This window comes from Musa acuminata, chromosome BXJ1-11 (assembly GCF_036884655.1).
Source record: "Musa acuminata AAA Group cultivar baxijiao chromosome BXJ1-11, Cavendish_Baxijiao_AAA, whole genome shotgun sequence".
Classification (NCBI taxonomy): domain Eukaryota; kingdom Viridiplantae; phylum Streptophyta; class Magnoliopsida; order Zingiberales; family Musaceae; genus Musa; species Musa acuminata.
In genome coordinates this window covers 26,765,213-26,788,915 of record NC_088337.1, presented here as the reverse complement: position 1 = coordinate 26,788,915, position 23,703 = coordinate 26,765,213, and the positions used below count along the sequence as shown (strand labels likewise).

General features: G+C 36.5%; 4 protein-coding genes across 11 annotated transcripts; 2 read left to right on the top strand and 2 right to left on the bottom strand.

Moving 5' to 3' along the window:
* Nucleotides 1-146: 146 nt before the first annotated feature.
* Nucleotides 147-5,388, bottom strand: LOC103971671 (uncharacterized). Of its 4 annotated transcripts, XM_018820645.2 has the most exons (4): nucleotides 5,144-5,387; nucleotides 4,762-4,990; nucleotides 4,240-4,370; nucleotides 147-1,739 (listed from the first exon to the last, which is right to left on the bottom strand). In XM_018820645.2, the coding sequence occupies exons 2-4, from the start codon at nucleotides 4,963-4,965 to the stop codon at nucleotides 1,007-1,009; spliced, it is 1,068 nt and encodes a 355-aa protein (XP_018676190.1). In that variant the 5' UTR covers nucleotides 4,966-4,990; nucleotides 5,144-5,387; the 3' UTR covers nucleotides 147-1,006. The 4 variants fall into 4 exon arrangements, with proteins under 4 accessions (XP_018676190.1, XP_018676191.1, XP_009384027.1 ...); XM_018820646.2 differs by having other exon boundaries at nucleotides 147-1,736; nucleotides 4,762-5,388; XM_009385752.3 differs by having other exon boundaries at nucleotides 147-1,727; nucleotides 4,762-5,388.
* Nucleotides 5,389-6,185: 797 nt separating this feature from the next.
* On the bottom strand, nucleotides 6,186-11,844 carry LOC103971669 (dihydroceramide fatty acyl 2-hydroxylase FAH1-like). 3 transcript variants are annotated; one of them, XM_009385749.3, is made up of 8 exons: nucleotides 11,706-11,844; nucleotides 8,283-8,355; nucleotides 7,743-7,835; nucleotides 7,467-7,663; nucleotides 7,256-7,361; nucleotides 6,874-7,020; nucleotides 6,656-6,797; nucleotides 6,186-6,549 (listed from the first exon to the last, which is right to left on the bottom strand). In XM_009385749.3, exons 2-7 carry the CDS (start codon nucleotides 8,331-8,333, stop codon nucleotides 6,678-6,680), a joined length of 714 nt encoding a protein of 237 aa, XP_009384024.2. In that variant the 5' UTR covers nucleotides 8,334-8,355; nucleotides 11,706-11,844; the 3' UTR covers nucleotides 6,186-6,549; nucleotides 6,656-6,677. The 3 variants fall into 3 exon arrangements, with proteins under 3 accessions (XP_009384024.2, XP_009384025.2, XP_064946409.1); XM_009385750.3 differs by having other exon boundaries at nucleotides 11,723-11,782; XM_065090337.1 differs by lacking the exon at nucleotides 11,706-11,844 and adding an exon at nucleotides 10,453-10,571.
* Nucleotides 11,845-12,463: 619 nt separating this feature from the next.
* LOC135597416 (ribosomal RNA-processing protein 14-C-like) lies at nucleotides 12,464-14,258 on the top strand. The gene has a single exon (XM_065090335.1). The coding sequence runs from the start codon at nucleotides 12,577-12,579 to the stop codon at nucleotides 13,735-13,737; it is 1,161 nt and encodes a 386-aa protein (XP_064946407.1). The 5' UTR covers nucleotides 12,464-12,576; the 3' UTR covers nucleotides 13,738-14,258.
* A 6,625-nt stretch (nucleotides 14,259-20,883) lies between these two features.
* Nucleotides 20,884-23,625, top strand: LOC135597414 (uncharacterized). 3 transcript variants are annotated; one of them, XM_065090334.1, is made up of 5 exons: nucleotides 20,884-21,195; nucleotides 21,281-21,379; nucleotides 22,987-23,070; nucleotides 23,147-23,248; nucleotides 23,377-23,625. In XM_065090334.1, exons 1-5 carry the CDS (start codon nucleotides 20,923-20,925, stop codon nucleotides 23,395-23,397), a joined length of 579 nt encoding a protein of 192 aa, XP_064946406.1. In that variant the 5' UTR covers nucleotides 20,884-20,922; the 3' UTR covers nucleotides 23,398-23,625. The 3 variants fall into 3 exon arrangements, 2 of the variants coding, with proteins under 2 accessions (XP_064946406.1, XP_064946405.1); XR_010481246.1 differs by having other exon boundaries at nucleotides 22,830-23,070; nucleotides 23,147-23,625; XM_065090333.1 differs by having other exon boundaries at nucleotides 23,147-23,625.
* Nucleotides 23,626-23,703: the final 78 nt, after the last annotated feature.

The window sequence follows — 23,703 nt, the reverse complement described above, 5'->3', positions numbered from 1 at the left end:
GATGCATATGTTGATTGATATATATGATGCATACTTTCTTCTAAACATCAATGTATATGTTGATTGGATTTCAGCAAAACTAGAGTTTCAAGTCCAGAGGTCATGCATGAAATATAAAGTTCATTTGCTTGTTTACTTGAGGAAAATAGAGCCAAATATAAAGATCATTTGTATAGAAATATCAGGAAGAATTTTCCAGGACACAAGTAATTGTGTTGAAGTCTGACATAAATGTATTCATGCATTACAACACTTACTTGGACCAATGGGTCAGCTTCAAAGTCAAAACTCCAATTTCTTCTCCAGACTCACTATCTGCATTTAAGTTTCTTCTTCTCCTCACATTATGTCAAACTGTTAATTGCACTCCAGACTAAAAATTAGTCAACAGATAGCTTGAATTTGTTGAGGTCAAACAGCCAGAGAGATCTTTGTGCATGTTCTAAACCAAATTCCAAGATAACAGGGGCTGATTTGATGATAACTGAAGAGCATACATAAGGAAGCTCAAATCTACTGGCTGAGCAAATCACTTCGCTTCAGAGAATCCAGAAACATCAGGAACAAAGCTACAGAACAGGATCATCATGTTCCACATTCCTGCCAAAAACATATGCCTCCAAGAAAAAACATGGCTCAGTCTAGAAATAATGTCTATTTCATAGCAATTGTTAGGAAAGAAAAACATAAAACATCTGATATACCCTCTTCAAGTACATGCTTATACAAAAGAATAGCTCTGGCAATACTCTGGCAATACTCTAATAAACAATATATGAATGTTGATAAGGATGACCACAAAGAATTGCAGCTAGTAAATATCCAGCCCCGACATCAAACCTAAGAGTGCAACCTCGACGAGTGCAGCTTCCTTTGCTTCATTTACTCTGTATGCCTACTACAAAAGCCTTGTTTTTATTGAAGGTCTGCAGATAGAACTTGATCTGCTGCCAGGTTAGATGATGGTTATACTGATAAGATTGAACTAAACTAAAGAAACAAAACATTAATCGAGAGCAGCTTTGTTCTTCCGTACAATTATCGGCTTTGGCAAGCCATCGAATAGTGGCCTAGCAAGAAGTTCAGGATTCAAAGTCCATTTGCTAGTTAGCCAGATGGACGAGTGGTCCTCTGAGTCCTGCAAGCTTGATGTGCTCGATGATTTCCTAACTGAAACAAACCCATCAGTCATGACAGAGTCTCCATGAGGACTAGCTTTTGGATGACCCATATCCATATCGGTGCGGCTCCCCAGTTTTGGTCTCATTGCTAGGCCTTTTCCTTTCCTTACTGAGATTAAATCACTACTATTATCCTCCAACAACAATTCTGTCGCACCTAAAGATGGGCTTGCATCATTCTTTTGACGCCTCCGGATAGGTTTCTCGCTCTCATTGTTATCTGCAGTCTCTAAAATATTTTTTCCCTTTGTGATCTCGCCATTTCCCAGTGGAAAGCCATTAGCCAAACATATAGATTTCCGATGCCGACCTGGAAGTGGGTCAGAAAACGGTGGCTCTTTAAGTTCGTCAGCCAAGCAGCAACCTTTTCTATACACTGCCATCTCTGTCTCTGCAGTATCTGCACCCTTTTTAGGTGGTGTGAGACCATAGTATGCTTGTAAGCTGCTCATTGCTGGGGAAACCTTACTTGGAGGGGTTTTCAGCTCGAGCGAATGGAACAAATCCAACACATTATTACTAGGCCGATGCGGTGAAGTATGTTGTCTGGAATAACTTCTAGCATATCAAGACACAATATAAAATTAAAAATTAAAAACACACAAATATATAAAGTCCTTCATGATACATGCATTTGATAGACGCTTATTGGAAAATTTGTAAGGAAGCAATGAACCAATGTGGATGGCTTTTGCCAATATGGATATGAGACTAGTAATGCATACGGCCTTATTATTGCAAGCTCAAACACTCAACATCCAAGTTGTTGAGTAGCAACCTTACTGTGACACTAAATCAAGCTAAAAACAAAGACGAACAAGATGTTCATGGTATGAGCAAGGTGCAAAACTAATGATCAATTACTTCTATTAGACATATCTTATATCAAACAGGATTTCATCAGCGATACTGTGAAGGAATTAAAATAATAAAAGATGATCTAAGACCAAGCAATTATATGACATGCTATGCGATAACATGATATACAACTACATTGAAAAATAAATACACCAGGATTTCATCAGTGATACTATGAAGGAATTAAAATAATAAAAGAAGATCTAAGACCATGCAATTATATGACATATTATGCAACAGCATGATATATCACACAATGATATATAACTACATTGAAAAATAAATAACATATTAAAGACCTCCACGATCATAAATATTAGTAGACACTCGGGTGCACCTTATTAATGAGTTACCATGTCAGTCTCATAAGTTACCATCAGTTATCCAAGCTAATAAGAAATTAAGTGGAGGCAGCAAGTGAATTAAGGCACTTTTTTGAGATATAGTTCAGCAGACAACTCTAATTTTTAATCAACTCCAGCAAAAGTTTAGACATCAAAAACAATTTCTTTAAGAAAAAGAAGAGCAGTTGAACTTTACAAAATGAAAGTGGAATTTAAGGGCAACCTAGTGCATGAGGCTCCGGCAAACATATGGTCTAGGAGGGTCAATATGCATAGTTTTACCCCTGCAAGTAACCATAAATATCTTTAATACATTTTAAAAGTTAGCATTTTTTGCATGGGAGTCCATAAGAAAAACAATTTGCATCCACCAGGAAAACGAGAAGATCACTTGTGACAATTTGGTCACTATTATAAATACAATCAGAGGTATACTTTATCAGAAGTGGAGGTTATCAATGATGATGAATTCTTAAAAGACAGACAAAGATGTGAAAATGCTATATTTACAGATATCAAACAAACAAAGTGAACAGACACAATAAATGGACAGAGAAGAGAGACAGACACACTTCAGACAAATGAAAAAGTGATGTGGGAGAAATTAGGTGGAAAAATAATAAAGACACAGAAGGGACACAGAAGGATGCAAGAGTTATATTTCCCAGAGAAAGGTAAAAACAGGAGAAATTAGATTCATTAGCATCTCTTTAGATGCATGTATGAAACTACTGGAACATTGAAAGATGTAGTTGCTACACCAAAAAAAAAAAGCATGCAAGAAATAACCTATTGACCCATCAAAATAAGGAACATTGAAACAAAAGCTGGAAGTGAATCAGGGCATATGATCACAATGTATGTTTGCTATTCTCTTTTTCCTTTTTTCAGTGTGGCAAATGTGAGGTTACATTTGAACAGGTTGACCAATTTCTAATTTACTTTAACATAAAATTTATTAGAGTTGCACAAACAAGCAATATTGTGAAAAGCATGCACTACTAACAGAGCAGTGGACTGTTTATGGTGGATTGGAAACTGCAGGTGCCATGAGCCCAAAGCAGACTGCAAGCATTAAAATATATTGCCTACATGAATTCCCAAGCTTAGTATTACAGTCGGGAGAAATTTTCCTGAATCTTAAGCTCTTTAAAATCCATGACCCATGTGCGGATTCAAGGCCATAAAAGCTATTAGCCTAAGGAGTGATTCAACAAAAGTGGGAAAAGTTAAATAGCACAAAAGGAGTTCAAGAATATGAAGTGAGGTTGAGTTCATGTTTGAGGGAAGGGAGCTAGATTGATGTGGAGTTGTGTCTGTTTTCTAATTCAGGAAAACATGAAAGATATGACTAAAGCTGATGCAACTTAAATTCAAACCAAAATTTTTTAAACTAGACCCAAGTTAAACCCTTCAAATACTGCATGTCTCTTAACCTGTTGAGATTTTTGGTTTTTCACTAAGGATTTGATTATCAATTAGAAATTCTAGTCAGCATATATAAATGTATCATAGATAACAGTTACAAACTGATGTACGGAAAGATTCAATTATGCAGTGCATCAAAAACAAGTTGCTTTACAGCTTCACTCACTGAAATGGAAGAGCAGAAGGGAGTATTACTCCCCAATTCAGGCCACATAAATAATCAAGGACTTCTACATAACAGTTATCATGATTCAAGAACTAACTTCATAAACTAAGTAGAAAGGAAAACATACGCATGCCATGCAACAAATGGATTATGTACATAAATTGTCAACCATGGTAACAGGCTTCAAACAGCATTCATCTTGTGCCAACAAATCAGCTGAAAATAAATACATCTTAAAAATAGACAAGAGAAAAGAAATTACCCATTAGCAAATGAACCATTTGAAAGACAAGGTGATGGAGGATGCCTCCCTGGTAGAGGAATCTGCAATGTTTTACGAGCAAACATCTGAATATCTGTTGTCAAGCCATTCAGTCGCTTGATGTCTGCTACCTAAAACATCAAAAACAAATTTTCTGCATATCAGTACCAAATTGCGATAGAAAGTAATACATGTTTTGCTCTATACAAACTATCCAAACATTTAGTGATAAAAATTACTGGTAATGGTGACAATACTATTTTGGAAAATAAATTATCGCTTAGCAGTGAATATACATTATTTTGATCAAAACTCCATGATATCGGCGGCCATCGATCAGTTCTCTTTTCACAACCTCACTAGTGTTTAGGCTCATTTAATTAAATTGCTGTCTACAGCAAGTAGAAAATGTAAACATCTCCGATCTGACAAATACCACTATACATATAGCAAAACAATGACAATCTTCTTAACACTTTCTAGAGTGTAAAGATAAAGAACTAAGCACTGGCTGCTAAGTACCTCGACGCCATACTTTATGGCAACACCAGGAAGCGTGTCCATCTTCGACACGCGATGCTCGATATAGTTAACTCTGGGAAGGGAATCTGAAGAAGACGACGAAGCTAAAGAAGTCGCGGACGAGGATATGGGGATCGTAGCAGCCGTATCCAGCAAATCATCCGAGAAGAGGTGAGAGGTCCTTCGGACCCGATCTGCCTGCATCTCCGGACGCTTCGATCACCCGTCCCTGTTCCCAATGACCCCGAGAAGGCTTCAGATGTCCCGAAAAGGGAGCTTTTTATCATCAGACAACCTCAAAGCTTTCGCTTTCTCGATCAATCGCCACTTCCACGACCAGGCCTCACAAAATCCAGATTTGGGGATTCGCAAGCAAAATTACCCTAGATCAGCGGATCCGACGCTCGGGAACTGGACTTTGACAACGATCTGACTGGAGCATTAGTAATTCATCGATTCCATGTCCAGGCGGCAGGAAATCGAGGCGTCGGAGCCTCCGAACTCTGCGTGCGTGCGTGCGTGTGTGTGTGTGTGAGAGAGAGAGAGAGACAGACAGACGGAGCCGACGCGAGAAGGGGGGAAACGTCGGCTAAGATGCTCACAGGTACTGCGGCGGTTTTAATCCTCTGTGGGTGGCTGAATCACCGGGGAAGCGTTTCCTGGCTGACTGGACTCTCAGGGACCAAAAGCGAGGGTGCCGCGTTTGCGGGTCCCACCAAAGCGATGGGGGCGGACAAACGCATTGTGTATTAGATTAAGCTTGTAGTTTAAGATAGATAACGATCGGATTAAATTGTGTTAATTACTATCAAATTAAATGATTAGCAGTAAAAATATTATCATCAATAGAGTTTAATAGTGGAAAAGATGCATGTCTTTGTCACGTAAACTACCGGTAATAATGAGATCATGTAATTTGACTAAAAACTCACGTAAGCAGTAAATTTAATGACACATCTACATATAATTTACATAGGGAAAAAGATTAATTTGCATGGATACTTGTACAGCATGCATATAACATTTCTTCTCTCTCTTTGTACCGACACTTAATACACTGAGATCAACTTTTATGAACACAACATTGGCTTGAAAGAGGCTCCTATGATAATGACACAGCTCAGTGAACAATGTTTGATGCTACAGAGTGATTCAATGTTGAAAAAGGGCAATCAAATCACAACACTCATTGATAATTTTTCAATGTTTGTGCAGAACATTGACACCTCCATTTCATGAAGAAAATTTATGTTAATCTATAACAAGTACATCGATTATAAATGGTTTTGACTTAGATATTTTGATCAAATGATCTCAAAATAAAATTTTCAAATCAGAGAAGACATCACTCGCACTTGTATCAAATTTAAGGGATTAATTACCTCATTGAGTGAACGTGATACATCATCTATGTAGAAAAGGAATGAACAATGAGCAGAAAATTTATAGAACAAAATTTCAGCGAAGAGTAGCAGCAAGGAAGAAATTTTGTTACTAGCTTTGTCGCAATTGTCTCTGACTGATATGGTTCACTAAATGAACCGGTTTTGCAAGGATGGTTGATAGAAACCTGCAAACTACAATGAGGCAATTGTACACCTGATGAATTAGACTAGAAAATGTAAAAGTGTTGAAGCCTAATAGACAGAGTATAGTGTTGAAGACAAGAATAGGTGGATGTCTTGATCACATAAATGCTCTCCATTGTAAGAACGAAAAGAAGCATCGTTTATATGGACGTTTGGAGAAGGATCAAATGAGACACACCCAGCCAAATATTATAAAAATCTGCAAGGTCAGTAGGTAAACTAGTTTTAGAAGAAATAATCGATGATAAGAACCCCAGTGATAATGATATACAAGTCTAAAGCAGCATGAGTTTCTGGAACTGGACCTTCCTCGGTGGTGCGAAATAATCAATTGCTTTGAGAAGAGGATTTTGATGGGGGCAATGTGCCAAAGACAATGTCCCAGAGTGACGAAGTTATTCCAAACCCCTTGTTTTGAATTCTGAAGTGATGGTTCAGATGGTATCGCTGGAATGTGCACAAGGAGGTGTTTGTTAGAACAAAGAAAACGAGTAATTGCTCTTTTAGATATTCTCATTCTCACCTTCAGATTCTTAGCTGGCTCTTTGGATGGTTGTCCATGGTGCAGGTAGTAGTGAGTGCAGTCATAGATAACATAACCCAGTAGGCCACCTCCGAACAAGGCAGGAGCAGATGATGGAGTGGCAATTAGTTTAACCAGATTCCAGAACTGGAAAAACATTACGATACCTATTAGCTCCCAATACATGATAGACCCTGGCTAGTAATTTCAAAAAGTAAAAATTATTGTAACAATATCAGATCCTAGATTCTAACCTAAATGGTTAAGAGCATTAGAGTGCACGTCAAGAGATGTCTGTTTCAGATTGAAAAGCATACACATGCCATGTCCATGAATACGGAAATAATAAAAGCAGATATTTTGAGATTCTTAGTAGCCTTACTGGTACACATAAGATAGCTGCAGCAGCAGGGGGAAAGACTAGCCGTAGTCCATCCATGGGATGTTTGTGATGGCAACCATGAAGAAGGTAATGAGCAGTGTTTCCCCTGTAACATTGTTGCCATAGATAAGTTTAACATGCAACTGGATTTCACTTTACTTCGACTAAAAGATGCAATTCTTACACAAAGACCAAAGAAATGGTCACCTACCAATAACTCTTAGTTTTGATGTGAAAAAGGAAGCGATGCAAAGTATATTCGATCAAGGTCCACAGAAATATTCCAGTGGCTGCCATCAGAGCTAACCGAGGGAGTGTATTGCCCCTTTGGATAGACATGCTCAGGCACCAACAAGCAACTGGCAGCCATATTGTTGGAACCGCCCACCATACCGTTCGCGTTAAGAACTGATAAACACAAAAGCATGCAATTACAAATATATCAAACAAATTATCTGTGCTGGCTAAGGTACCACTGATGCATTACCTCCAAGAAGTCATTTGCGAAAAATCGTGGGCCTTCCTTGCTAACAATAGGCTGGTGAACCCATTCTTGGTAAGCTTCTCCAAGATGACCCACCTCAAATAAATTGGAACAGTTTAGTTGATGAGCAGTTGACACCAGCAAATACAAAGTTACAAAATTATGTAACAGTAAATGCAAAGTGACAACATATACTTTATGAATGAGTTTAAGCAGAAAACATTGGCGTGAAGCTTTGCAACCTAGGGAAGAGAAATATGGGGCGAAATTAAAAAGTTTCAAGATCCATATCAAATATAAGACCGAAAAAAACATTAGCTGCTATTGGCTTACTGGTTAACGCCATATATCTACTTAGGATATTGTTCTTCTTCAACTGACTAGTAAATTAACAAATCAAACAATGCTTAAGTTTTGTAGTTAGCTCATTCTCACTTTAATTAATATGTATTAAGCAGAACTAACAGCAGGCAAGCAAAGAAGAATCTACGTCTCACATATGATGGTATAAAATGGAAACCAAGAAAAAAATCTGACATGCACCTGAAATACGAGAGGCTTATTCAAGTCGACAGTGAACTCCTGCGAGACCATTTGGATGATGCTTTATATTTCACTGTAAACATGCATATAAGAAGTTATCATCGGATAAAATAAGCAGAATGAAGAAATTCATGAAAATAATATGCCAAAAAGTTAAATGGAAGATATATGAAGAAAAATGTCACAAAAGACAATGAACTTGTTAGAACATGAACCAATAATATTTTAAATAAATAAAAAAGTGATAAAAAAAATCAGAATCACATTTGATGTTGTCGTAGGGCAAAAAATCTCGCCCTCATATAGGATGGTGTTGAGAAGATGCCCCAAGATAGGATCAGGAAAACCTTTTCGTGAGTCGAAGGTTGATAGAATGAAGAGAAAAGAGGAAAAGAATTTCTGATGACAGGAAAGCTCTGTATCATTGGGGTCCTTTGTGACCCAAATGCTCAAACATATATTGCATGTTGAAAAAGTACATCAATAAGAAAAAGGAAGAAGGAAAGGAAAGAAAAAATGAAAAAAGAAATGATAGAAGGAGTCAATGAATATTTTAGATTTTTTTCTTTAATATATATTTGGACCCAACCATAAAATCTAAAACGATGTGGATGAAACTCTAAATTTGTCTTTTATAAACCAGACCTTTTAAGTAAGAACAGGAAACAGGATTCAGGTATGATACCTGGAATCAGATGTCTGTTTTAGAACAGCAACCAGCATATACCAATATAAAGGATCAAGTATTTGACTTAAGACAGGAAATAGCAAATAAATATTCAAGTAACTAATTAAACAGAAACCCGAATTAATTTAAAATTATATTATAGGTTTGTAACACTTATAAATAACACGAGTGTTAATAATTTTATAACAGAAATATTAAAGACAAAACAAGAAATAATTTTTTTTAATTCAAAAAAATCCAAGGTTTCCCTTTTTAATTTAGAAAATCGGATTTTTTTTTAATTCACAGAATATGAACTTAGATCCGAAATATATATCTTTTTCCTTTTATTTCAACAAACAGCTTTGAATTTCAAAAATTCAAGACTTAAAATTCTATTTTTACAATAATTTAGGAGTTTAAATTTTCTTAAGAAAAGGAAAATTCCCCAAATTTATAATTTGGAGGTCTTCAAAATATCATTTAAAAATTAACTAAATATCCAAGTTAGTATAGTAAAGTTAAAGAGAATAAGATAACTTGTATTTGACTTTTGGAATAATTTCTAAACCAGAATTACCAAAAAATAGTAAAATTCGTGATCATTACTAAAAATGTAAAAATAAATTTTTAGGTTTCTCTTGTCAGTTTATGAATGAAATTTTTTTAATTTGCTTAACTAAATGCATAAACAATTGTCAAAGTGTGCTGCATACAAACCTAATAACTATTATAAAATCTAACAATTAGCAGAATATTAACAAATGAATATATGTAAATTGTAATGCAAATTAATAACAAAATCTATAAAACAATGCACAATTTCGTTATAAACTAATCCAATTTTTTTAATGATAATACATATATTAGCTAATCAATCAAATATAATGATAATATTTGCAATTAAATTTTAATTGAGAGTTAGTTCCTTGTGAGATTCTTAATTAAAATCTGGTATACAGATTTACTTTAGATTGTTAGAACATAAACCAATAATATTTTAAACAAATAAAAGGAAATTAAAGAAAAGAAACTCGGAATCACGTTTAACGTTATCCTAATGCAAATCTCACCCGCGTGAAATGACATTAAGAAGATTCAAAATAAGAATGGGAAGCCCTTCCCATTAAGAAGAAGATGCCTCAAGATATGACCAGGAATGTGCATTCAATGAGGAAAATTAGAAAAGATATTTGGCAGATCTAAATAAATGAATGTTTTGGGTCCTTCGTAAAATCAGAAAAGATATTTCGGAAAATCCAAGTAAATTGAACATTGAAAATGTAAATATTGATAACATAAAAGAGAGGAAAAAGAAGGAAAGGATGGGAAAAACAAAAAGCAAATTATGGAAAGAGTAAATAAAAAATTCAGATATTTTCCATTACTCAATCCTAACACAACTCATTGCAACCACAGCACTTGCATGTAACACTTTTTCTGTTTTGAGGGAAAAGGATCTTGAATCTAAAGAGCTAGGAGAGGAACAAGGCTGGAAATGACCAAAGACTCCCTGGAATGTGGCACATCCTCCAGTTGTTTGGTCAAACCTTCAATCTAACAAGATAGATGATACAATTCAGGACTCCATATAACACCTTCATGTGGCTAAGAAATCAAACTTGAGAAACCACACATCCTCCAATTGTTTGGTCAAAACAACTGGTATAACAAGGTAGATGATATAACTCAAGACTCCATGGAACACCTTGACGTCGCTTAGCAATCAAATTTGAGAAACTGCACATCATCCAATTGTTTGGTCAAAACCATCAGTCTAACAAGATAGATGATACATCTCAGGGATTATATAGAACACCATGATGTGGCAAAGAAATCAAATTTGAGAACAATAATTTACGTGTGAAACAAAGTCCTGGACGAGTAACTTGCTTTAATGAGTCAGCAAGTGGCAGGTGAAATGCTAATGCAATTATTAAACTCATAATATTCACTCTCATAAAAGATGATCTGGAAAAAGAGGCGAGAAAAAACACCATCTTACATCAAACAATATTAAGTTCTAAAGCTAATATCTACACTTGTAACTTATAATTTGACTCAAAGCTAGATTATAAATTTACTACATCTAACATTTAACTGGGAAGTTCTTACATGTTTCTTCAGTAAACAAAATTCCTTGTTACTGATCTAGGGTCAGATTGTCCAAATCTATCATGTCTCTATATACAAACTAAATCAACTAAATTTTAGTACAGAGACACACATACATATGCACACAGCACACGCTCGCACATACATACCACTGCTGTTATCGATCTAGATTCAGCATGTCCAAATATATTATGTCTCTGATAATAATACATATAGACAGCATTCTATATTAACTAAATCTTGATATGGACAATGTAAGAGAAACTAAATCCTCAGTTCTCTTTGTGACACAAAATGATTGGTACAAAGAAAACAAGACAAGATACTCGGCATATTAAGGTAATCACTTTCACAAACCAAACATACTCAAGAAATAAACAAGCACAATGAGCATTTTTCCCCCAAAAAAATAAAGGAAAGTATGCAACATATAGTACAAAAAGAAGTGATTTTTAGACGAAGCAGGCCTGAAGATTCAAGACACCCCGAAGGAAAACAAATCTAAAAAGCGACAGAGCATCTCATCTCCCAAACAATGTGGCCATTGGTGTCTCATCCAAAACCAGATCGGAAACCAAGAACCACTAAGACAAGAACAGATCAGTAAAAAGTGCCCGAAATTGAAAGAAAAGAAGAAGTACCGAACGCAGTGACGGACCCAAGAGGTCGCCTCCCCGGCTCTTCTCCTCGCGTCGGCCGTCGAACGAGAGAGCGAGAGCGGATATCTTTTCTTAGTTGTTCACTCCATATATGGTCCGATCGACACCGTCAACTCAAACGGAATCTCCAAACAGAATCGAACATTGATATCAGCAAATCCGGACTCATTGATTGAACCGATAATTAAATCTTAATACGAAAAAACAAAATGTAATTAGAATAAATAAAAAGTTAAAAGTCTTGATTCGGACAGATTCAAATTAATCAATCACAAAACAGCTGGAAGTCACTATCACGAGGCCGTCACCGTCAGTCACCGTTATCGCCTTCGCCAGTATAAACAGCAAACGGACGTCGATTTGAGAGCCGTATCGGCGCGTCTTCTGCACGTTGTGGTACGGTGACAGCGGAGCAGACTCCGTGATGCCTTTGTTATCGGATCCCGTACCGGATCCGACACGTAGAACCGTGTGTGAACCCGTAGATCTCTTTTATGAGCATCCGCAATTGTCTGCAGTAGTAACGAGCAATCAACCTAACGGGTGGGACTTTAGGCTTAATAGAGTTGGAAATAGAATCGGATTGTGGATAGAGTCAGATCCGGTTCGTTGGAGTCCGTGGTCGGACTCGAGTCACGCACAAACCAAATTGATGTCGAATCGGATTGTTCAATCCGATTCCAACCCGGTATTGAAGGATCCGATCAGACCCGATCTTTTCCGTGTTTGCCCTCGTTACGAAACCCCACCCCTAACATACTTGAGTTCCCTTCTCTCCTCCCACCGCCGCCGCCTTCCTTCCTCTCTCTCTCTCTCTCTCTCTCCCCTTCGGTGGCGTCTACGGAGCTTGACGATGAAGAGAAAGGTCGGCCGCCAAGAGATGTCGTCGGCGTCAGTGGTCGCCGTCGGATCCTCCATTGACGGCGGCGTCGATCTGAAAACCCTAATTCACGGTCATTCTCTCTTCTTCGACCGCCTTGTGGAGCTCATCCCTGCCCGTTTCTACCTCCCCGTGGATGACGACAAGCCCTGGTTCCAGGGCCTATCCAAGGCTGCTAAGGCCGCCGTTAAGGCCGAGTCCCGCGACAACCTCAAGGAGGCCCGCCGCGTACGACTCGACCCTGCCCAGTCCTCCACTACCCTCGATCTCCTCAAGAGGAGCATCGAGGCCGAGAAATCGGCTGCTGATACTAGCGACGACGAGGAGGATGACGAGGGCGAGGAGGACGAGGACGAGGATGAGGATGAGATCGGAAGCGAGAGCATGACCGAGGTCGAGAATCCCGTTCCCGTGATCTCCGACAACCGATCCGTCACGTACGAGGAGCTCCGGCAGCGGCTTCACCGCCGGATCGAGGAGCTCAGGTCCGGCAGGAACACTCGGCCTCTTTTAATCAAGAACAGGCCTGATAAGAGGGAGAAGAAGAAGAACCGAAATAAGAAGAAGAACAAGGAAGAGGATGCTTCCACTTCCCAGGGAAAACGAAAGAGAGACGAGAATGAGACCAGGGAGAAGGGGAAGAAGAAGAAGAGTGAGAAGGCAGAGAGACACAGAGGAGATGCTGTCGCTCCCGATATCTCCTTTGGGCAGGTCAAGATTGGTGGTGAGGATGAGCATAGGAGCAAAAGGAGGAAGCTTTCTAAGCTGCAGGAGTTGGAGAGGGCGAAGAAGCTGCAGGACTCAAAGAAGGATCCAGAGAAGGGGCTGATGGTCTCCAAGAAGCATTCTTGGAAGGCTGCTGTAAGCAGAGCTGCAGGCATGAAGGTACACGATGACCCAAAACTGTTGAAGGAGAGCATGAAGAAGGAGAAGAAGAGGCAGCAGAAACATGCTGAGAAGTGGGAAGAGAGGATCAAGAACACTGAAAATATTAGAGCAGAGAAGCAGAAGACGAGGGCAGAGAATATAAAAGAGAGAATCAAGCAGAAAAAGATGAGGCGGATCGAGAAGAGGGAGAAAAAGCTAATGCGCCCAGGGTTTGAGGGGCGCAAAGAAGGATATATCAATGAATGAGATCTTTGGCTCTAGGAACTATCCAAGGTTTCCAAGGTTAAAGAATATGAGGTAATGGAGACCTTTTTAGTCCTGTTTATCTCTTCTAGGGTTTAAGCAATCTGTCAACTTGATCATCTAGCAGTATATGTTTATTACTAATGCAAGCTCAGAGTAGTCATTGTTACTAGCCAAATCAATTCAGCATTTACATAGTGCAACAAAAAGAAGAAAAGAACTTCATTAATTCTCTACGGGCATTGGCCTTAATTTTGATGTGAAGAAACGCCAAATGGAAGTCATGTTAATTCTGTCTTCCAAATGCCAAAAAAAGTGTCAGATGCCCTACAGGCACAAGACTACTATTATTAGAGGGTCTACTATTATTACAGTTTCTTGTGTAAGCTGATGATCAATTGCTAGAGCTGATAGAGATATTTGATTTCTTATGACTCTGTATTCATGAATATCCATTGGATGCTGAACTACTTTAGTACTGTTGCAGTTTTTGCTAATATACCATTGTGTCCCTGATTATTGTATACTTCAGCTTCTGAAACTTGACAACAGGTTACTTGCTGCATATTGTGGTTAGTTTTTTATCATGATCATGAAGTTGTAGTAGACTGAGTAAAGTTCAGAATGTTTGTGACTGTAAACTTGTGTTTGATGTATTGATAGTCAATGAATATGAAGGTAAGTTATTGTTCTTGTGACAAGTGATCAAACAGTTTGATGTGTCATTACTTCCAGTCTGAAATAGTTTGATAGGACATTCAAAATGCACCAAAATATTGGCTTTCTGGTGTATATGTTAGATTGACATCCATTTGTTGGTGCCCTGGTACTCGTCCTGCACCGAGTCTGTTATGTGTATCATAATAGGGGCAATAGGCATAGAAGTTGTACTGCAAGAATGATATATATTTCTGCATAAGATATTCTAGATAAAAGATATGTTAGAGGAAAGGAAAAAAATGATAATGAATCTGAAGAATACAATAGTGGATCTTAAGAGAAGAAAGTGGTCCTTGCAGAATTTAGATGAAGTTAATGCTAAAAGGAAGTTGCAGTCAAGTGGTGAGGTATACAAGGGAGAAACTGCATGTTCGTATTTATTGTCTGAAAACTTGGAAGCAGTATACAGATTGACTAGAAAAGTAATAGTATTAAGATTAAACTTGTCACTTTAAGCCAACCTGAGGATTTAAATTTCAATTTGATACCGGTTGCCAACCTACCTACTCGATATGGTATCACAACATGTCACAGTATAATGTTAATATGTAACATATGGAATCATTGATTCAAATCATATAATAAATAACTACTATGTACTGGTATCCAACTATATTTCGACACCAGTACTTGGTTGGACCGGTAAATATTGGTACGGTCGAGATCTGAAATCTTGGCAATCACTTTGTTTATTTGGAACTTACTAGGATTCTTATCTTCTATGTTAAAACAACCAACTCAAGTGCACTATATTTCTTTTATTATAACTCTTATATCCAAGGCATTCTAAATAACGGACCTTGACTCTCTTTTGTTCTCAATAATATCATTGAAGTACTGTGTACACACAAGCGAATGAACTGGAACAACCTATCAAAACTCAAATTAGTAATCTATGCCTAAGCTTGACTCGACCCTACTATCTGTCAGAAGCTTGGCTGCATCGAGTTGTGTTTTTGAGTAATAGTGTAATGCCCTTGGTATTATATTGAATTTGATCAGCATCGTTGACAGGTGCTGGGGATTCCATGTCATCTTCACTTGGATAAGAATAGTTAGGTAAATTAGCCAAACTAAGGTCACATTTACAGAACATTTTCTGTTGCTGTGACACACTACAAAAGGAGAAACCGAGTATTTGATGTTGCATGTATATTTTCTGCATAAAAGTGTACAAACTGCTCAACTGTGGTCAGGTTTTCATGTCAGTGGAGGTGGTTTTAGCTGAGATCCACCTTGTGATAATTACTTCCGATGTGCCTTTTTTTACAAAGAAGCTGTTTTCTCTTGGTATTTCTTATTGATCTTAGCTCAAACAGGGAGTAATTGGGGTGTGAAACCAGATGTATATGGTATTCTCATGACAAATTCACTAAAAATGCATGATGAGAAACTTGATGTTGATGAAGACCAAGTGCATCCATATTTCTTGATATTGAGGAACAATATGTCTGTTCTACTTTGTCACTAAAGTCCTAGTTTTTGCAGCTTGAAATATCTTTTACCTTCCAGTTCATGTCCTACCAAGTTGTCTCTAGAGATACAAATTATCTTTACCTGAAAGCTGGATGAGATTGGAATCTTGGTGTTGGTATGAATCTCTTACTATAAACTCTTTATTCTTTTGGCATTTTGGCTGCTTATGTTGTTTTTGTTTGACAATTTTCCAGAGGTTCCTTATTTTAGTTTTGGCCGTTTATTGGCTTAAGTTTCCTTTCCCAAATCATGGTTTTCAACTGAGGGTGCCATTGTTATTTTATGGCTCTTGTTTGTGTTAATGTGTGTTACAGGACCTGTCACTGGTAATTAGCTGTACTTGCAACAAAAAGCAAGCAAATCATGGTTGCACTTTTAGAATACAAATCATATTACTGATTTCAAATCATACCATTCTCACAGCAATGAATTAAACCTGATCACAAATAGGAATTTGTGATTCATGACATCCCAAGCTTCAAGTGGTAAATAGGTTTAAAGGAGATTTCCAAGTGCCAAGTACTAAATTTTAGATTAGAAAAAAGATAGAAACGTTTCGGTTAAATTAGTTTTTTCACTCACTGGATTGTGTTAGAGGTTGGGATTTTATCAATAGTCGCTATGCTATCAGATGGGCTCAATTCCTTAGTGTCTTTATTAATATTTCAAAAATACTTTAAACCTATTAAAAATAATGTAATCTGCATAGAAATCTTTATTATTTTTGTTCCTAAATTAATTAATAAAAAAATAATATATTATTTATTTATTTACGACTGCAGCCTGATGAAGAGAGAGAGATAGATAGATAGAGGGAGGGAGGATGTAATCACCGAATTCTTTATTTCTTTTTTTTTCTCTCTAAAGTGAAATTTTCTATAGGAAGAATTTTGCTTGAATAAGTTCATGTAAGCGGATGTAATCAACAATTAAAATATATTGCCTGATGTATGTAAGCGGATAAGTTAGGAATATAATAAAAATATTAACTAATTATTATATTACCATATTATTTATTTACTTTTTCTTTATTATATATTTACTTTTCTGGTATTAAAACTATGATAGTTTGCATCGACCTTTTGACATGTTTTTTTTATTGTCAATCTTTTTGTTTTTGTTTCGGTCTCGAGATAATATTTAAATGATTTTATTGGTGCGTATTAATGCAAAGATAAAGATATTCCAATGATCAGTAAAATATATGATTTTTGGAAATAAAATTACTTTGGGAAGAGGTTTGCGACACGCAAAAGCAGTAGCAGCAGCTCAGCTCGGTCGACGTCAAGGTCGGACAAGAAGAACCAACTCTACTCCTCTTGGATGGTCGTCAAGCCCCAGGAAGAAGCGACATTGCCGGTCCTCGCATCCCACCTTCCTCTCTCGTGCTCTTCCACGATGACCCGCCCCAGATCCGATGGGTTCGTGCGTGACTGCAGCTCCCGGAACTCCCTCTGCGTCATCCGAACCCTCACCTGCCGACCAGGCCTCGATGCTCCGCCGGAAGCCTCGCCGCTGCTGCCACTCTTGCCCATGCACCCGCCCATGATGTCTTCTCCTCCTCTTTGTGTGTGTATATATATATATATATCTTACGTTGTCAAATTCTCTGCCTAGTCGACTCCATATATACACACACGTAGAGGGAGGTGTGAAGTGATCAACGGATGAGAGGGGGATGTAAGTTGCAAATCTCATGGATAAAAGAGTGTCCTGAAGAGAGAGAGAGAGAGAGAGATTGTTGGGCGTCCAGGAAGCCTGCATACATGGGGAGGGTGAAGGCAAGCCAAGAGGGAATGCATGTAATCACAAGATTTTTATTCTCTTTTTTTATGAATTGAAATTTTTTATAGCTACAACTTTGATTTGATAGATCAATTTATTTACTTTTATGTGGAATGTAATAAAATGATTAATCAACAATTACAATCTATGGGGAGGTATATTAGGAATATAATAGAAAATTAATTTCTTAAGAAGTCAAAGAGAATATTTATTCATTTCCTTCAAGGGTAACTTGTTAAAGAAAGGTATGAGAGAGAGAGAGAGAGAGAGAGAGGTAGGTTTTCCCTCTCTACCTTGTTATATCTTTACTGTTTTGTAACTATTAATTTATAATTTCAATTGTTCATGAATATTAGTAATGGGGTGCATGAATACTGGCATTAAAATTTTGTTATTGATGCGCGAATTCTAATATAAATTTCACGATATTTCATCTTGTGTTGTAGATTTAGTATTTTTATATTGTGTTAAAAATTTAAAGATTATTATTATTATTATTATTTAGATTACATCAAAATAATAATAATAATAATTATTATTATTATTATTATTTATTATTACTCTGCCTAGGTCGATTTAGGACCATAGTAGGATTGACATATCATGATTTTGGGATTTAATGAATTTAAAAAGATTTACATGATGCCTTGGCTATGAAATTTAAATAAAATTAATAAATTTTTTAAATTTAAATGTGCTATGCAATTGAAATGATTGATGTGATGAGATGAGATGATATATAAGGACTCTATTTTCTTACTAAGAGTAGGCATGACAAATATTCGTATGATAGTTTCCGATTTCTATAACTTTTGTTAGAAGGAAAGAATCTCTTGTGAAAAGAATTATCTTATTTGTTATTATGATTATGATATGAGCTCTTTTCATTATATCATTGTACATCTTTTTATCCATTGTTCGAAGAGTATACCTTACTATTTTGATTGATACCATTGTATGACCCTTGATTGTGATATAGCTACTCAATATATTTTGTTGATATGTTCAAATAATATTTAATCATATTCAGAGATAATTCTTTATGGACGTTATAAGAATCGTAATTTTATTTATGACTTATAAGTTTTGAGAGAAACATTTAAATTTTTTTGCTTTGAATAAGATTACTTTAATTTCTAAACTACTTTGGATTAATATACGTGGAAAGATGATCATATTCCGTATTTAGAGAAAAAAATGAGCATGATGTGATAGAGTAAGCGCCCAAAAAACCAATTGCAATGCTAAATGTGCCAAGTCAACTTGTCATGATTACAAGTTGATATGGATGATTTAAGCCAACACACGTTTATAGCGTTGTGCATCTAATACATTTATATCGCTGTGCATCTCATACATCAATGTCTCTTACATAAGTGGTTTAACTCGAAATGATCTAACACTATGTCACATGTGTTTGACATCCCTCACATGGGTAGTTCATTCGAAGACACCCTTATATAATGCTTTCGTGTATCTTCGATGTATGCCACCACTTATATGAGTCATTTACGTCAATACACCCAAACCTCCGTATATCTCATGCATTTGATACTTATTATATGGAGTTCAAAGTCAGCATGTCTCAATACTTTCGTGCTTCTTCTGCATATGATATTTCTTACGGTGGTTTAAGTTAACACACTCTATCTCTTTCACGTATCGCGTTTGTCATCCCTTAAATGAGTGGCACAAGTCAATTCACTTTAATACTCTTTGTGTATCTCCTATATTCTCAACATACTATGTTGGTTATTCTAAGTCGACATATCCTAATGTCTTTATATATTTCGTGTCTGATATCCCTAGGTGATTTAAGTCGACAAGATCCGAGACCCTCGTGTGTCATATATGTCCAACACCCTCATATATGAGTATTTAAGTTAGCATCCTTTGACGTCTCATATTATCTCTTGTATTTAATAGTCTCTACATAAACAATTGCTCGATAACCACATGTATCTCCTGCATTTAATATTTTTTTATGACTAGTTAAAGCTAATACATATTTTATGTGAATGATAAACATCAATCAATTTTTTTAAGTGCAAATAACAATTATAGAATTCTCGAGTTATCCGATGACTATTTTTAAGTTAATTGAAAATCAACATGTGATATCTAATCAAATAATCAGTAATCCCTTAGTCATAAATCAAATTATATGATGTCGATTGAGGACCCTTACGGACCACTTAGCCAAATGATTACATAATGCCATCTAAGTTTACTTACTCAATCTTTTTAGGGTTGGTAAGTATTTTTAGGAATCTTAATTATATTTAAATTAATTCATAGAATTATTATTAAATTAATTTTTTTAGTAAATTAGATATTATTCCTAAAAATATATAATGAATTTTAAAGTTTTAATTAAAGAGAGAGGTAAAATATTTTGGGTACTCTTAAGTTTGATCTCTAGGGTCGCTAAAAAAAGGTTAAGAGAGAAGCTTTTCAGGTTTATACGAGAAGTGTACAGGCAAGCCGTAGTTTAAGCGGTGATAACTTAAACGTCTTGTAATTGATCTCATATATTAAAAAATTTAATTTTTTTCATGAATATAAGTGAGAGTTATCGAATCAAAAAAATATTGAATCAATTGATACGAGAATTAATAAAGAAGCTCATGTGTTATTCTTTATTATATTGCTCATCGATTCCTATCATAATTTTTAAAAATAATATTATATAAAAATAATACAGTAATTATAGAACAGTAATTATATAATTTTTTAACGGTGGTAAATCTCAACGTGAACATAGTTAGATCTTCAGCAATATAGATATAAAGAGGATGAATATTAGATGAAATTATCTGGGAAAAAACAAAAAGTAAAAGACCATTACACTGTGATGATCATTTCTTGATCCCACGCAAGTATTAATTCGAGTTGTCACATCAGTAAATGAACCTTATCATATGATGACGTCACATCGGATGGTCATGAGGTGCTTGGTGCGCGGATCTTGATGCACGTATAAAAATAATCCATCTCATTTAAATGAGTTCGATAAATCCACATATACGAAACGCTCCACCTGCTGCTAAGCTTACTTATATTCGGAATTAAATTAGGTCGGGTATCCACTATCCAAATCCAAACCCGTTAAAATCCGAACTCGATAAGAGGGCAAGCTAATGTAGCGGTTCCCATGGACCCGCTTCCATCCGTTGTAGTTCTTTGGTTCCTTCCCATGGCAAGCTAATGTCTTCGCTTCCCGTTCCTTGTACTTCTTTGGTTCCTTCCCGGTCCCCAAGAATGGTTCCCAAGAAAGGATCTGAGTCAAGAATGACTCCCGCTCCGGCGCGATCCGCCCACGTGGAAGAATCTAAGGCGAGCTCGTCGGATTCGGACCTCTTCGCCGCCTTCATCGCTCGGAGGAAGTTCTTCAACTATGAGCAGAACCGCCTCCAAGACCAGGTCGACACCCTCGGGCGCCGTTCCAAGTGGCTGAAGACTTGCATGGACGAACAAAGCGTCAGCGTTCCTTCTCGCCGTTCTCGCTCCGCCGTATCAGGCTCTCTTCTTTCGCTTGTTCTTGACCTTTCTGTTGTTCTAGCAGGAAGATGGGTTGAGGAGTGCCAAGGCGCTGAAGACGTGCATTGGTAAGACGAGCGAGCTGCAGCGTGCTTTGCACGATCGACGGGATAAACGTGAGACGGTAAAGTGTCAGAGATATCTTGCTTGATCATCATGCTAATCTTGGGTTGTAGAACTGTTAATTTCCTCTCACGAGGTTACGTGGACACGTTCTTGACGATAATGTACGTAACCTGGTTGTCAAAATGGCTGAACTAAAACAAATCTAGCAAAATCGCACAAAGCCAATGAGAAACCAGCAAGGGATCAGGAGTCATGTTTTCTGGAAATAAATAGCTGGGAATGGTGTCAAATGGCCCTACGATGGGAGGTGTTTTCGATTGGACAAGGGCGGTTCTTCTTCATCCCTACATAAAATGAATGTTTTTTATCCCATTGTTATTGTTCATTAAAAGAAATGGAAAAAAGACAGATTTCCGACGCTTTTGTTAGTTCAGATGTAATTAAACTAGGGATGTAACAAAAAGATTAATCTTTCAGAAATATCTTATCATTATACGCATCAACAAACATCTCACGTTAAGTTCTTCATATAGAATTATGTTCATTAAGGAGCTTATGTATGCAAAACTAGCTGATCCAATCTGCTGTTACCTTTTTTTTCTGGAAGCAGAACGAAATATTGTGTCAAGTTACAATATCATTTATCTAGAACAATCTTGATTTGTTTTGGTGGAAATGCAAATAGGAGCTGATAGGTTCTATTTTATAGATGTAAAGATGTTTTGATGGTAATTATTCATCTTCCTAGGTGGTTTTTGGCTAGCTGAAGATCATTGCAGTGTTCCTCTATTTATTCGTGAATTATTTTTGTAATCTATCTTGATCTGTTGTGGCCATGCAACACTTGATTGGTAGTCTATGACATAATTTGTTTTCTTTAGAGATAAATGTGAAAAAAAGGGATTAAAAGAAAAATGGTGAGGCATCTACATTGTCCTTGAAGGAGGCATCAATCGAAGCCTTACATTTGTTACAACTGATCCTCATTGCCTTTTGATTGTTGCTTCCATGACCTAATATATTTAGAAGTTCTAACTGGAGAAAGTTATGTTGAAAGAGACATTTCTTTTCTGGAATGCAGTTTATCTTTCATTATATTCTATACTCAGCATGATTTTGATCAATCCATGTCCTACACATTAATTATGTTTACATTTGTACGTGAAAATATCAATTAAATTTAGCATCTTCTAAGTTATTCCAAATATGCAAATAAAATGTAGGATAAATTTCTTAACATTTATCAGATACTTGTCCTCCATCTTAAATGCATGCCAATGACTTCAGGTTAGATGAATCACTGTATTCCTGGTCAGGAGTTCTGTAACTTGATAAAATATTTTAAAGATATATATTTATATAAATCTTACATTCATGTCAAAGTCAATTGCAATCAGTGCCTATATATATGAAGTGGGCATCAATAAGTAATAACATTCTCAACTATCTACAAAATTTCCCTGCTAAATTTCAGCAAAATAATGTGGTTTTCTGTGTTTAAATTTCAGTGTGACCAAAATTTCACCCTGGCACCATGGTGTCTTCTTTTATGTTATATATGAAGATTGGGTTCAAGAATAAGTGTTGTTCCTCTGTCTTTTATGGTGTTACATATGAAGACCTCAAGAAAACTTAAATCATCTAGCATGTTGCTGCATTCTGTAGCTTAAAGCTTTGAATTCCGAAATTGGATTCTTAAGAAGCGACGAGAAGATGGTGTGGAATGAATATCAAAACACCGAAGATGAGGTATAAGATAGAAAAGCTCTACTTTGATCCCTTTTGTTTCATCTAACCAGTAGCTAAAATTGCATTTTGTTTTAAGCTCCATGAATGCAAACAAAGGATGAAAAGTCTTCTGAGGCAGTTAAGCGAAGAAAGCAAAGCCAAAGGATCAGCTAGTGAGCAGCATAAGACTACTAGTAAAGTGAGGAACAACATAATTTCCTACAATTTCTGTCATTCTTGACATTGTCTTCTTAGCATACTTTATTCTTGCTCTGTTATTTTTCTTTTCCCTCTCTAATTGTTTGAAGTTTGTAATCTCGTGCACAGGGAAAGCAAATTATGTCATAGAACAATGTCACAGCAATTTTCAACTCTGCTATTGTGCAGTGCATTGTAAGTTCTTTGGAGGGAAGCTGTTGAGTGAAACCATGGTTTTCTTTCAATGGTTGTCAACTTCATCATAATGAATCTTATGTTCTGAGGTCATGGCTTCCCACTGGAACCCCTTCCTGTACTGGATTCTTTTGTATCATCCAAGTCATAACAATCAAAATGTTAGCTTCATACTAAATCTTAGTTCAAAGTGAAACTATGCAGACATTTTTTTGTTTCTTATCGTCAACGGATCGCAGGAAGATCAATGGCTATGATGTA

Excerpts from the sequence above, each read along its gene's own strand:
- LOC103971671 (XM_018820645.2), bottom strand. The coding sequence starts at position 4,965 with ATGCAGGCAGATCGGGTCCGAAGGACCTCTCACCTCTTCTCGGATGAT. Across the intron at positions 4,371-4,761 it reads CCATAAAGTATGGCGTCGAG|GTAGCAGACATCAAGCGACT; the intron begins GTACTTAGCAGC and ends TTGATGTTTTAG. Across the intron at positions 1,740-4,239 it reads AATGGTTCATTTGCTAATGG|AAGTTATTCCAGACAACATA; the intron begins GTAATTTCTTTT and ends TTGATATGCTAG.
- LOC103971669 (XM_009385749.3), bottom strand. The coding sequence starts at position 8,333 with ATGGTCTCGCAGGAGTTCACTGTCGACTTGAATAAGCCTCTCGTATTT. Across the intron at positions 7,664-7,742 it reads TCGCAAATGACTTCTTGGAG|TTCTTAACGCGAACGGTATG; the intron begins GTAATGCATCAG and ends TGTGTTTATCAG. Across the intron at positions 7,021-7,255 it reads CAGCTATCTTATGTGTACCA|TTCTGGAATCTGGTTAAACT; the intron begins GTAAGGCTACTA and ends ATGTTTTTCCAG.
- LOC135597416 (XM_065090335.1), top strand. The coding sequence starts at position 12,577 with ATGAAGAGAAAGGTCGGCCGCCAAGAGATGTCGTCGGCGTCAGTGGTC.
- LOC135597414 (XM_065090333.1), top strand. The coding sequence starts at position 20,923 with ATGTCTTCGCTTCCCGTTCCTTGTACTTCTTTGGTTCCTTCCCGGTCC. Across the intron at positions 21,196-21,280 it reads CTTGCATGGACGAACAAAGC|GAAGATGGGTTGAGGAGTGC; the intron begins GTCAGCGTTCCT and ends TTGTTCTAGCAG. Across the intron at positions 23,071-23,146 it reads ATCAAAACACCGAAGATGAG|CTCCATGAATGCAAACAAAG; the intron begins GTATAAGATAGA and ends TTTTGTTTTAAG.